The sequence below is a fragment of the Thalassophryne amazonica genome, chromosome 19, assembly GCF_902500255.1.
Source record: "Thalassophryne amazonica chromosome 19, fThaAma1.1, whole genome shotgun sequence".
NCBI lineage: Eukaryota > Metazoa > Chordata > Actinopteri > Batrachoidiformes > Batrachoididae > Thalassophryne > Thalassophryne amazonica.
This window is the reverse complement of record NC_047121.1, coordinates 68,897,864-68,912,049: the sequence shown is the minus strand read 5'-3', so window position 1 is coordinate 68,912,049 and position 14,186 is coordinate 68,897,864. Positions and strand designations below refer to the sequence as shown.

Here is a 14,186-nt window from a genome sequence, read left to right as displayed (position 1 = left end):
CGCTTATCACCTCGTTTCTGCTTAAAACTGCACTCCAGTCATCATCTATCTCAGCGACCGATATCTGAAGCTTTAGTACAAAAATCATTTCCACATAAATCCAGAATTATTTCATCAAAAGGAGGAGGAAGCGATCACAGCACCACAGCTACACGAGCTGCTAGCTGATGCGTTCATTGCACCTGGGTCATTTCCAAGTATCACCTCGTTTCTGCTAAAAACAGCCTCATTTCATGGGTTCTTTCCAAAACAAATAAATAATAATAATAATAAAAATTGCTGAAACAAATAAGGATGACAGGGTGGATTATGGTTAGCACTATCGCCTCACAACAAGAAGGTTGCGTGCTTACGTCCGGCCGTGTCCTTTCTGTTTGGAGTTTGCATATTCTCCCTATGTTCACATGGGTTCCCTCTGGGTGGTCCGGCTTCCACCCAGTAACATAAACATGCAGGTTTGTTGAATTGGTGACTCTAATTTGACTGTAGGAGTGTGAATGTGCTCGTCTGTCTATATGTGGCCCTGCGATAGACTGGCGCCCTGTCCAGGGTCTATAGTGCCTCTTGCCTTATGACCACTGGAATAGCGCCCCCCCGTCTTGAATGGAGTAGCAGGTATAGAAAATGAAAATAACACCTTCGATTTTGGTCAGTCTAAGAAAGCAGAGGTCTACGCAGAGTGACAATTCAGTCATTTAAGGATAATCATTTAAGGCTAATAGATTTTGGGCCTTGAAAGAGGCGTGTTCTCCAATGAGTGCAATTCAAGTTTGGTTTTTGTTTTGTATTGATGCCTTTTATTGGAATGGGGATAAGTACTAATGGGCCTCAAGGCCTGTATAAGACAGAGTTCTTCCCTTTAAGAAGAAGTTAGTGCCATTTAGTGTCAGCAGCAGAAGGTTAGCCATTAAACTGACCAGCCTGGGATGTGAGTAATAGCTTTTTAAGCACAACAATTCATAAATTGTCAAGCTGTCGCTCAGTAACCGTAAATGAATTGGAGGCGCGACCAATCAGGTTTCTCCCTTATGTACCCGCCCCCTTTGATCTGTGGTCACTTGAACTGTGGTAAACAGCGACACCTGGCGGCGAAACTGTGATACTTCAACGATTTATATAAATGTATCCAAAATTCTATGTATCATATATGCTCCAACTTTCCGAACCTGCGTAGCTTTTGTTGTTATCGCACCAAATACAAAAATAATATAATTACATATGAAAATGTCAACATAAATTATACCTCATAATTTTATAATGACAAGTAAATATACAGAATTGTTTTAATGTTTTGTGTAATGGGTTGATTAATTAGGTGACGGCAGTACGGTATAAATTAAGCATTGGTAATGAGCAAACAATTATTACATAGAAATGTTTTTATTTAATTATTTGTTAAAGGCTTGCATTAAAAAAGCACGAAGTCAGGATATTGCCAATGACTGCAGTGTATAAGATAATTTGTGTTTTTAGACATGTATTTAGCGAATATATTTTGCTTGTTAATTAATAGAAAAAGCGCATAATTACTGAATTGATAGTTTGTAATTAAACCTAGTTTCACCAGGTTTAGGTAGACCAAATTGAAATAAATACTTGGTTTAAACACTATCCCAAGTTAGCCATGGCCACAAAAACTGAAATATTTAGTGTTTTTTAATATAAAAATTATTTTAATTTATTTTACGTGGGTTACTACTGAAACCTGATGCATTCACTTTTTTTAAATGCTTGTTTTAAAACCTGAGATTCTGAAAAACTGGTTTTCTGATTTTCTGTTTGAACGAGGTAATACATGAATTCAGAAATATGTTGCAATTTTTAAGTATATTAGGTTTTTTAGAGCGGCGGTAACCTTTAACCGTGAGTTGTCATGGCAACGTTAATACACAGTCTTAAGTAACCTTGCTGAAAGTTATCCGCTGGGTCGCAGCTCGTTGTCGCGATAACTAAGCTAAAATGAAATAAATTGCTCGTTTTTTACTGGCTTCCGTGAAGTAAACTTTTAGTTTAAACTCGTATTAAACTTCTTAACAGTTCTTAACAGTTGTAGGGTTTTTACATAGCAAACGTCGGGCTGCTAATTTTGTTAGCATCAACATGGAGGTGAGACCAGCAGTCCTGAAGGATCTAAACCTGACACCAGATGAAATCGACAGATTCACCAAAGCTTTCAAAGATGACAACTTCAGGAAAATGCTGCACGATTACGCACAGGAAATATCAGATCCAGAGAATAAGAAAAAGTATGAAGAAGAGATTAAACGTTTGGAGGAAGAGAGGGGAATCGGTGTCGAGTTTATCCACCCTCAACCATTCAGAGCTCTCAGGACGAAGGTGAACGGTAAGCAGAAATGCTACATCAACATCTGTGCCAACGATAAAGTCGATAAGCCTGAATGTAAGCGCGAGGTTTCGGAGAATGGTCAGAGGGGTCAACAGTGGTCCCTGCCTCACACTTTGCATCCTGGCAGAGAAGACAGAGCTCCAAAAGGAAGCAAGTTTGTGGTCTATGATGTTGTCTTCCACCCAGACACTCTTCACATAGCAAGAAAAAACAAGCGATTCATGGATATTGTGATCAATACAGCTATTCAGGGAATCCAGGACACTTTCAATGTCATACTCGACAAAAACCTGAAGGAGATGAGCATCCCATACAAAGGCAGACCACAGCCATGTTTAATTCGTAAACCTATACCTGGATTTAAAACCAAGCAGACTGGCCCTCTTGGCTTCCCATACCCTGATGAAGACTGTTCCACCATGTCCTCTACAAAAAAGAACACAGACTCTCCTACAAGGAAAACCAAAGGTGACCCCAAAATTGTCCAAACCCTGCTTCAGAAAACCAAAGAGCCAACTGAGCCACACTACACAGTCAAGTATCGGTCCTTTATCGACCTGCAAGACTTCAGATTTTCCAGAGACTCTGCCCAGAGCCCCAGACCTAAAGAGATTGTAGTAACTGTTGATGTGCCACTTTTGACGTCGGTAGCAGACACCAGCCTCGAGGTGAATGGGAGAAACCTGATGCTGGAGGCCAAAGAACCAGCCTACAGACTGGAGGTGGTCTTAGCTTACCCTGTGGATGAGGATAAAGGACAAGCAAAGTTCAATAAACAGAGAGGACAGCTGACTGTCACATTACCAGTTCTTGCATCCAATAAAGATTTTGATTTCACTGCCGGGCTCAAGCAGGAAGTCAGTGACCTTCATACGTTCAGTGATGATGAGGAGCTGCAGAGGCAAAGTGATAAAACTGAAATTCAGACACAGAGAGACGATGAAGAGGAACAGAAAGAGCTGGAGAATGGCGCTTGGGAATGGCAAAAAGAACAGGAGGGCAGAGAAAAGCAAAAAGAGCCAGTGTGCAGCACTCCTGGGTGGGTGAAGGAGCCAGAGTGCGAAGTGCGGCAAAAAGAGCTGGAAAGCAAAGCTCTGGAGCGGCAAAAAGGGCCGGAGTACAGAGGATGTCAAAAAGAGCCAGAGTGCGAAGTGCTGAAGTGGCAAAAAGAACTGAAATACAGAACTCTGGAACGGCAAAAAAAGCAGATGAAGGAAATTCTTGTAGACACAGAAGAGAAAAATAAAATTAAATTGAAGGAACATGAAATGCAGAAAGAAAAATATGACAAAGACAAAAATGAAGAGGAAGCGACTATATGGAAGGGGCAGAAAAATGAGGAGGGAGGAGATGAGGAAAATATGAGGAAGCAAAAAATTAAGAACCAACAGAATGTAGTAAGCAAAGAAAATGCTGCTGAGGAGAAATTGAAGGGATGTCAAAATGACACAGAGGAGGAAGTTAGAATAAAGGGAGAGCAGATGTGGCAGGACCAGGATGGAGAAGTTCATGAGGTGGGAGTGAAGCAAGAGGATGAGAAATCTAAAGAGCAGCAGTCGAAAAGTGGTAACAGGCCCGTTGAAAAGCAGCCAATCAATCCTGAATGCACTGGTGTCACAGCAGAGGAGCAACTCAATGTGCAGTCTTGTGTAGAGACAAAAGCTCACACGGAGACTTCAAACATTCACGAGACTGAAAATCCAAAACAAAATATAAAGTTGAAGGTGAGAAATACATTTTTACAAATGTTGACAACCAGATTGAAGTTTGTAAAGATGCTGATATTTGCTGTTTTCCCCCCAACTTCAGGGGGAATCAAACACTGCAAATCTAAACCAAGTATCCAGCAAAGAGCCATCCATGCCAGCTGAAGAACTTGTCCATGGTTTGGTAAAGGAGGTGTACGAGGAAGACACAGATGAAGATGACCTGAAAACACAGCAGCACATCCAAACCCCACAGGGTGCTAATTTACCACCTGCCTTTTTAAGAGAAATCGATACAGATGGAAATGTGAAAACCATCAGTGATCATACCACATCTGCTGGATTCACCTTCCAGAACACTCTGCTCTATCAACTCGACTGAGTTCCAGTGATGCGAAGCTTAAAACATTCTCACAAGTACAAGCCATGAGTAAGTTGATACAATAATGCTGTCCAAGAAAGAAAACTAATTTTATTACATTTTTACAAAAAAAAAAAAAAAAAAATTACAATCACTTGCATAGTAAAACCAAACTCCTTGTACCTAACTTGATGGTTGCTGAGGCACTGTGCTGAGGAAAAACCAAACACTGTCTCTAGTCCCTGGAGGAGGAGAAATAGGTCAGTAGAACAAGCTACAGTTTGCTGTATTGGGTCAGAAAGAACACAAAACCACTGTATGAGACCTGCTACGCTTACTGTCAGTGTCACTTATCTGCAGATAAAACATGCACGAAGATATGTGGAAATCCCACTAAAAGTTAAAGCATAAAAAAAAAGATGCCGTTTTAAAACTAAAGTTCAATATAGTCTGTTATCTCATTTCACACAGACATTCCGTGAAGGGGTGGAAAAAAGTAACACTCAATTCCAACTAAGCAACTGCGTTAATGTAAAAACAACAGCTAGAGTGCCAAACTGGTTTTCTGCTCCTCCTCCTTCTTATCTGAGTCCTCTGTGGAAGGAGCTGTCTAAGAATTCTGAGTAACACGACAGGGAGCAGAAGTGTTGCTGCACCGGTGCGTTGGTGCCTCCCATGTTGTCCACCAGGACCACAGTGTGAGACACCTGGTGTAAGTTCATGCTGACTGCTGTCCTGATGTAGAAATTCACGCAGACACTGCCGCAGTCACAGGTCTTGGCTACTTCGAGGTCACAGCACATGTGCACAGGGATGAGATGAGGTCCATAAGGTATCCTGAGAGAACCAGGAAGATTATGGTTAGGAGATTGCTGACAGAGACTACAAGTGCTCAGAGAGCACATATCTCCACTTTTTAAAAAGAAACCTAAGGGAGAACAAAAATGGAGGACTCTCCTCATGCTGTACTTCCCTTGATGTAATGAGAACACTGATCCAAAAGTTCCTTCTTCACTTACTGTGCATCCATTAAGTATTCACAGCACTTTTTCCACATTTTATCACAGCCTTATTCCAAAATAGAGTAAATTCATTTTCCCTTTAAAATTCTACTCATGTAATAAGAACATGAAAAAAAATAATTTTTTAATTTTTTGCAAATGTATTAAAAATAAAAAAACAAGGTTGAATATGAAATCACATGTACATACGTATTCACACCATTTGCACAATACTTTGTTGATGCACGTTTGGCAGCAATTACAGCCACAAGTCTTTTTGAATATGATGCCACAAGCTTGGTGCACTTATCTATGGCCAGATTTGCCCATTCCTTTTTGCAGCACCTCTCAAGCTCCATCAGACTGGATGGGGAGCATTGGTGCACAGCCATTTTTAGATCTCTCTAGAGGTGTTCAATCGGATTCAGGTCTGGACCACTCAAGGACATTCATAGAATTGTCCTGAAGCCACTCCTTTGATATCTTGGCTGTGTGCGTAGGGTCACTGTCCTGCTGAAAGATGAACCTTCACCCCAGTCTGTATTCAGAAGCACTCTGGAGCAGGTTTTAATCCAGGATGTCTCTGTCTGTACATTGCTGCATTCATATTTTCCACAATCCTGACTAGTCTCCCAGTTCCTGCAGCTGTAAAAACATCCTACAGCATGATACTGCCACCACCATGCTTCATTGTAGGGATAGTGCCTGGTTTCCTCCAAACATGACGCCTGGTTTTCACTCCAAAGAGTTCAATCTTTGTCTCATCAGACCAGTGAATTTTGTTTCTCATGGTCTGAGAGTCTTTCAGGTGCCTTTTGGTAAACTCCAGGCAAGCTGCCATGTGCCTTTTACTAAGGAGTGGCTTCCATCTGGCCACTCTACCATACAGGCCTGATTGATGGATTTCTGCAGAGATGGTTGTCTTTTTGGAAGGTTCTCCTCTCTCCACAGAGGAATACTGGAGCTCTGACAGAGTGACCATCAGGTTCTTGGTCACCTCCTTGACTAAGGCCCTTCTCTCCCGATCACTCAGTTTAGACGGGCAGCCAGTTCAAGACAATCTTGTCTTGGAGGTCTACAGACAATTCCTTTGACTTCATGCTTGGTTTGTGCTCTGACATGCACTGCCAACTGTGGGACCTTATATGTAGACAGGTGTGTGTCTTTCCAAATCATGTCCAATCAACTGAATTTACACCAGGTGGACTGCAATTAAGCTGTAGAAACATCTCAAGAATGATCAGTGGAAACAGGATGCACCTGAGCTCAATTTTGAGCATCATGGCAAAGGCTGTGAATACTTATGTACATGTTATTTCTTAGTTTTGTTTGTTGTTATAGTTTGTTTTTTAAACTTGGAAAAAAAAAAAAAAGCTTTTTTCCCACACTGTCATTATGTCTGTCAAATTTTGAGGGAAAAAAAAAGAATTTCATCAATTTTGTAATAAGGCTGTAACACGACAAAACATGACAAAAGTGAAGCACTGTGAATACTTTCCGGATGCACTGTACATGATACAAAACACCATAAAAGTTTCATTATTTTATTGTGTTCACACCATCAGAAATAAATATTAGTTTGTATGCTCACAGAATGTGAAAACAATAGAGCTGCGGGATTCTAGGCTAATTCATCTTACGCTCACACAAAATAAATGCCCCCCTTAAAATTCACAAAATGATTTATGAAATCCAGATCTTTGTAGGGATCTGCACCAAATTAAATATATTGTTGAAATGCCTCACAATGTGAATACCTTATTTTTTCATGACTGTCTATGTGTTCATTTTTGAGAAATTGCTGAACATCCTGTAAATTGCCCAATCTTGCAGTGTTAAAGTGTGAAAAACAAAATGCTGGATCTGATCTTCATCAGGTCTGCTCCAAAAGTGAATAGCTTCCTCTTTGGCTCATACTCCACCTTTCCACCAAGTATCAAGAAAATCAATTCAGGAGTTTTTAAATGATTCCCCTAACAGACAAACAACACTGAAAATATTACCTTCTTGGCAGAGGTACAACTACATGAATAATATACTAGCTGTTCATAGCACATTGGAGTTTAAAACCAGGAATGACTTATCTTTCAGCTTTAATTTGAACTCATTTACATCCAACTCTATCTAAGGCACAATGATACTGAGGGTGTTTGATGCTCACCTGAAGTTAAGTACAGCTCTTGATGCTATTTCTTGTAGTGGCAAAGGGAACTTTAGCTGGATGGTGTGATCCAGTGGGTTGGGGTCAGCAAATGGGTTTCCAAACAGGTCCAGGTTTTCTAGACTCAGTTTTCTGAAGTCACAGGGCAGCACAGCCAGCTGGTTATGCGCTGCTGACAGGAACCTCAGCTTTGAGAGGCGGCCGATGTGGAATGGCAGACAAACGAGTCTGTTGTCATCCAGTTTGAGATTGACCAGTTCTCGCAGTTGACAGAACTTAGAGGGGAGGGACTGCAGTCGGTTCTGCCTGAGGTCGAGGAGCTGGAGGGTTTGCTGGAGGGTGGACAGGCAAAGGGCCTCGCTAAAACTTTCCAAGTGGTTGTTGTGGAGGACGAGTTCTGACAAGCAGCCAAGGTCACCAATAGTGGCAGGAAGCTTCTTGATGTGGTTGTGGCTCAGGTCTAGCTTTCGGAGCGCTGCCAAAACAGGAACAGTATTTAAAGTCATCAGGCTTTTGTCATCAACCGTTACAACACAATCCATACAGTATCAAAAACCCTCAGACAAAACTTGTTTATATACAGTGCAGGATCTTGACTGGACTGAACTGCAACACCTCCAGCATGTTGTTACAGTTGGTCCAGAAACAGTGAAAATCAAACACCACCAAACCCTACATTATTAGAGGGAATTACTTTACTCTCCAAGACAATACATAATTTTACTATTGCAGCCAACACTATTGATTCACGGTACCTTTGAGGGACAGCATGCGCATGTCCATGCGGGACAATTTGCAGTAGGAGACTTGGAGCTGCTCCAGAGAGTACGGGAAGTTGGAGGTGAGGGGGTAGTCCTTCTTAGAGACAATTGCGAGCTTCTTCTTGAGTTGCTCGACATCCCTGGCGCGAACAGGAGTAAGCGTGCAGAGAGGAAGGCTGCTCAAGTCGCTGCCGCTATTTGCCAAACGAGCGGCAGAGAGAAAGTTCTTCAAACTATTTGAATCAACCTGTAAATAAAATCAAAGAATATATCAGTGGTCCTCCAGCACATCTAAGGTGACCGATTTCCTGAAAATAACCTACCCAAATTCACTGGCTTAAAATATACTGACACACTTCCTTTGATGAACTTCATATCATAGGAAGTTTTTTTTTTTTTTTTTTTTTAAATAGGTAACCCAGGATAGTACACGGAATGGGCACAATATCAGGTACACCTATTCATATCAGCATAACAGATAACCTCACTTTTAGGTTTCTAAAAGACAGCGGCGGAGGGTTATAGTTAGGCTTGCCACAGTTTCTATTTTTCTTTCTTGAAAATGTAAGAATTACACAAAAATAATGCAGAGATCAATTCAAAATAGGTAAACTGGAAGAACATTTAGTGCATAGCTGCACCACGGTCCAAAAGTCCTTTGTTTATGTCTGTTAACATATTCCTTTTCCCCTCTCTTTTTCAGTGTTACTCTAACTGCTGACCTGTGACCCTGATGCTTGTTCCTCATCATTGGATCCTGATCACTCATCTTTGACTGCTGACCTTTAATCCTATTTCCTTTGATTCAGTTCACTGATCATTTATATCTGAACCTTGCCATGGAGGTTATGTTTTCATTGCCACCTGTCTTGTTTGGCCAGTAATTAATGTCACTGGGATCAGGATCAATAGGCAGATCAGGCTTTTGAACCCAATGATGTTGATTAGAGTGTCAAACCCATTAAGAATTAAACTCAGCAATAAAGATGAAAGGTTAGATCACACCAAAGGAGTATTAGATCACTAACTTACAAGTGCCTAGTTACTGCAAGTTCCTCAGGTTAAACAGTAACTAAGCTCCTCTTACTCTTGGTCCCCTACTTACTTTAAAGTCACAGTTACAGTTACTCTCAAGATTCCCAGTTAGCTTCAACCAATCAGTTACAGCAGGTACTGTTATTTATACAGTTTACTGAGTTCAATCAGATCTACTACTACTACTTACTACTACTACTTTAAGTTATGTACCTTTGATAATTGATCAAAGGGAAGATCTGCCCCTTGATCCGGTTCAAAATATAATAAGTTTGAGCTTAGCCCTACATCAATCTCTGCAAAAATTTAATTAAAATCTATTCATGTGTTTTGGCAATATCCTGGTCATAACTGAACTGACAGACAACAATAATAATAATAATAAAAAAAAAACAAATCTCCTCAGCAGATGTAGTAATAAATATAACTTGCAAGCTAGATTAAATTTTTTTAAATCATTTTTTCAAAGCAGCGAGACTGATGCTTTTAATGCTCTGTGTCCGACAAATATAAACGCAAGTCTGCAGTAATTTCTGAGGAGAGTTTTTGTTTCTGCTGTATTTGGTTCATGATAATTGTCACCCAGAAGCTCACTGAACTTTTGTTTATTTCACGTTATTCATTAAAGAATTATGTATTTCCCCCTTTTACCTGCTAAGATGATGTCAGTCAGTACTCAGGTACACAAATCCATTTCTGTCACTCAAACAAATAGTTAGAAATGTAGATAAAAGGTCACCACTGCCTCAAAACATGCAATAATGCTCCACAATGGGAACAATGAGGTTGCAGTGGTGTCTGTTCAGGGATTGGCTGAATCAAAAAACACCTTTTAGACATGAACGTCATATCCCACAACGAAACTCTGCAGATCATCTGGAACAATTTCCTAAAAAGTCTGTAATGACAGTGTTATGAAGCAACACCTCCACATTGTATTCATCAATCATGAGTCACGGCTCAAGTGATGTAAGGAGTCACACTGCCAGTAAACACAAAAGGTTTGCAACACACCTACAGAAGATGTTTCTGTGTGCAGTGCTGTGTGTTGCAATACACACTACATCTCCTACTGTAGACAAGTTTTTGTTTTTTGACAAATAGAACTGAACAGATTGCAAATATTGCTAAAATATTATTTCCCCAAACGTGCCGTCATGTTTGAACAGGGCTGTAATGAACATGAGATGCACATTTTAGTGTTTAATGCTTGTAATTTTAGTTTGCGTGTATGAAAACTGATTTTTACGTATAAACTCAAAAACCACACTGCCGTCATGATTTAACACATCATGATGTATGCTGTACCTTGCTCAAGCAAATGTCGACAGCAGGTTCCTTTAATCTCATGGTGGCCTTGCCTTCATCCACAAACCATGTGAAGAACTTCTCTATGTTGCCTTTTAGCTGCAATAGAAAGAAAAAAGTACAACAGTATAAAAATATATGTTACATGATGAGGAGGGTGAGTATGCATTATTGTTAGTAAAAAAAAACAAAAAGGCGATTATGACATGCACAGACATGAACTGTGAAAACATTTTAATATTTAGAAGCAGAAGATATATAGCGCATCCAGAAAGTACTCACAGCGCTGCAGTTTTCCCACATTTTTTTATGTTATAGCCTGGCCTTATTCCAAAATGGATGAAATTCATTTTTTCCCCTCAAAATTCAACACACAATACCCCATAATGACAATGTGAAAAGCATTTTTTATTTTTTACACTGGAATGGATTATTATCATGGCCTTCTCGATTGGTTATTTAAAATTTGTGCCACTGTCAAATGTGGGTCGATTTCTTTCGGTTATATGTATATCCAAAGCTTCATCTTTGCCACCATGACTGTTTATTTATGGTTGCTGATTTCAACACGTGATCGATTAAATCTATCATCAATCACTGCTTTAAGGCAGTGATGTGACCAAGGTCACATTATCAGCCACAGTCTGAAAATAAACTTAAGAGTTATCAATTAATAACAAAAATAAAACTACTACTACTTCTTACCACCACCTACTGTATGGGAGTGTGTGAAATAATGCCATTAATTATTATGAAACAATAATAGAATAAAAAACTAAATGTACAATAATAACTTGGAAACAGCACGTTTAATAATTTAGCACAATCTTACAGCACAAGAGCAGTTTGTGAGTGCCGTTATTTTTCTCTCTAAAAACCCTGTGTACTAAATTTAACAGTGCATACAGTCAAGTTACTTGTGGCTTTCTGTGGTTGAAATACAATAACAATGCGCTTTGAGATAATATTGTCACGAAAACAATCCACCCCCTCCCCCCGGTTGTGCTGTAATTTTGTCAATATTTGCATGAAATTAATAAATAAGATTGTGTGTGCACGCTCGCACTGACCTTGTACTTGGAGCCTGTTCTGTCTTTGGCTGTGCAGATCATTAAATAAATATTATTGCGTTCACTCGTCTTGTCCAAATGTTTCCCGATGGAAAGCATCGCTCTCGTCCCCTTTCCTCGATTTCTCATCCCACACGTCGGAAGCATTCGATTCACAATTTCGACATCACACTGCAGCTTCATTTCTACCAAAGTTTGAAAACGCCGTGAATTAAAAGAGTCACGACAGTAACGTTCCGCAAAAAGAAGCGCGAGCGAGGCAACAAACATCGGCGCTCGTCACGGACAACAAAAACATCAAGAACTCAGCTTTGTGAAGACATTTGCCCCGCTGTCAGGTTCACTAGTAAACCTTTTCACTGTGGGTGCAGCCTGCCCGGCTTTAAAATAATAGACGGCACCCAAAGGTGATCGTTCGACGATCACACAGTTAGCATTAGCATCCGACGGAAGTGACGTAACGATGGGCACGTCAGAGATAAATAAATGACTGGAAAAAAAAAAAAATAAAAAAAAAAAAATAAAAAATATATATATATATATATATATATATATATATATATATATATATACACACACACACAAGCTATTACACATTTTGTCAGCAACATAAAAAGCCCTGAAATTTGCAATAAAACTCATGAACATTTGATACATTTCACACTAAAATCATACTGTACTTGGCAAAACTATATTACATTAAATATAACTGAGCTATACCATACCCCAATACACTATCCCATAATAATTAATAACTTCAAAAGGAATATTAAAATTAATTTGTCTACACTAACCATAATTCATATTCAAGGAACTGTATTTTTCTGTTAGGAACATCAGGAGCAACAGAGTTGATCCACACAGTAGGGGAAGCCGGGGCACAGTGGACCAGAAATGTTTTGTGGCAGCATAAACACATTATGCACAGGTTTAGGTATGTCTCCCCAAGTGTAATTTACAGGTGTTTAAAATCACTTTTAAAATTTTTGATTCACTGTGTCCTGGACAGTATTTCACAGGGCACAGTGAATCAGTTTCTAAGGCACAGTGAATCAACTTAGAATATGATGAAAAAACACATTATAAAGATTTCTTCAAATTGATTAAATATATGCTGATGCATATGTGACCCCAATTCCAGTGAAGTTGGAATGTTGTGTGAAATGTAAATAAAAACAGAATGCAATGATTTTCAAATCCTCTTCAACCTATATTCAATTGAATACACCACAAAGACAAGATATTTAATGTTCAAAATGATAAACTTTATTGTTTTTGTGCAAATATTTGCTCATTTTGAAATGGATGCCTGCAACACGTTTCAAAAAAGCTGGGACGGTGGTTTGTTTACCACTGTGTTACATCACCTTTCATTCTAACAACACTCAAGAGTTTTGGAACTGAGGACACTAATTGTGAGTGTCATGATTGGGTATAAAAGGAGCATCCCCAAAAGGCGCAGCCATCCACAAGCAAAGATGGGGTGAGGATCACCACTTTGTGAACAACTGCGTGAAAAAAAAATAGTCCCAACAGTTTAAGAACAATGTTTCTCAACATTCATTTGCAAGGAATTTAGGGATTCCATCATCTACAGTCCATAATATAATCAGAAGATTCAGAGAATCTGGAGAACTTTCTACATGTAAGCGGTAAAAAAACCAACATTGAATGCCCGTGACCTTTGATCCCTCAGGCAGCACTGCATTAAAAACTGACATCATTGTGTAAAGGATCTTAACGCATGGGCTCAGGAACACTTCAGAAAATCATTGTCAGTTAACACAGTTCGTCACTACATCTACAAGTGCAATTTAAAACTCTACCATGCAAAGCAGAAGCCATGCATCATATTGTTTTTGTTTTTTTTGCTTTATGTGCATGAAGGATTGGTTTATTTTGTGCATAAAATCGGAATACAGTGACCTCTTTCATAATCAGTTTTATAATGACTATTATCACAATATTTTTGCAATCAGTTGCATTATTATTGTGATAATAGTCATCCAGGTGGAGCACATGTGCTGTGTGCCCTCCAGTGCTTGATTTGAAATGCTGCAAAACAAAAAAAAAAGGCTACACTTTAGGGACACTGCTTTTGCAGCGGTTGAGGTTACTGAATTACAGGTCATTGTTTCTTCTTCTGCACTGGCACTGGAGCATGATGTGGTTGCGTAAAGAAGCGCAGTCCTCCTGAGACTGTCTGATGCTGTCGCCTCAGATTAGTGCAACTGAGCAGAAAAAAAAAAAAAACTATAATTCTGATCTCTTAACATTCTCTTCCCTCGGCCTAACTGTGACTTGATGGTGAACCCTAGAAAGGACTGAATAATGTTGAACCTTCACTGAAAATATTAAATTTGCCTCAGTGAGACTGTTTGTTGCAGGTCAGGGAGGTTTTTAGGCCATTGCTTACTACTTAGTTCAGTGCATCTT

At 39.5% G+C, this 14,186-nt stretch overlaps 2 protein-coding genes across 3 annotated transcripts; one reads left to right on the top strand and one right to left on the bottom strand.

Moving 5' to 3' along the window:
• Window positions 1-1,907: 1,907 nt before the first annotated feature.
• On the top strand, window positions 1,908-10,799 carry dnaaf2 (dynein axonemal assembly factor 2). Of its 2 annotated transcripts, none has more exons than XM_034195568.1 (3): window positions 1,908-3,861; window positions 4,157-4,483; window positions 9,055-10,799. In XM_034195568.1, exons 1-2 carry the CDS (start codon window positions 2,101-2,103, stop codon window positions 4,433-4,435), a joined length of 2,040 nt encoding a protein of 679 aa, XP_034051459.1. In that variant the 5' UTR covers window positions 1,908-2,100; the 3' UTR covers window positions 4,436-4,483; window positions 9,055-10,799. The 2 variants fall into 2 exon arrangements, with proteins under 2 accessions (XP_034051459.1, XP_034051458.1); XM_034195567.1 differs by having other exon boundaries at window positions 9,041-10,799.
• lrr1 (leucine rich repeat protein 1) lies at window positions 4,550-12,175 on the bottom strand. The gene is made up of 5 exons (XM_034195569.1): window positions 11,751-12,175; window positions 10,681-10,779; window positions 8,332-8,584; window positions 7,577-8,051; window positions 4,550-5,251 (listed from the first exon to the last, which is right to left on the bottom strand). Exons 1-5 carry the CDS (start codon window positions 12,018-12,020, stop codon window positions 4,996-4,998), a joined length of 1,353 nt encoding a protein of 450 aa, XP_034051460.1. The 5' UTR covers window positions 12,021-12,175; the 3' UTR covers window positions 4,550-4,995.
• Between the last annotated feature and the right edge of the window lie 2,011 nt (window positions 12,176-14,186).

What these genes read in the sequence shown, in the direction of transcription:
- dnaaf2 (XM_034195568.1), top strand. Translation starts at nt 2,101, where the DNA reads ATGGAGGTGAGACCAGCAGTCCTGAAGGATCTAAACCTGACACCAGAT. An exon ending in AGGATGGAGAAGTTCATGAG is followed by an intron (nt 3,862 to 4,156) that starts GTGGGAGTGAAG and finishes CCCCAACTTCAG; the next exon opens with GGGGAATCAAACACTGCAAA.
- lrr1 (XM_034195569.1), bottom strand. Translation starts at nt 12,020, where the DNA reads ATGTTTGTTGCCTCGCTCGCGCTTCTTTTTGCGGAACGTTACTGTCGT. An exon ending in GCGCATGCTGTCCCTCAAAG is followed by an intron (nt 8,052 to 8,331) that starts GTACCGTGAATC and finishes CTGTTTTGGCAG; the next exon opens with CGCTCCGAAAGCTAGACCTG. An exon ending in AGAGCTGTACTTAACTTCAG is followed by an intron (nt 5,252 to 7,576) that starts GTGAGCATCAAA and finishes TGGTTCTCTCAG; the next exon opens with GATACCTTATGGACCTCATC.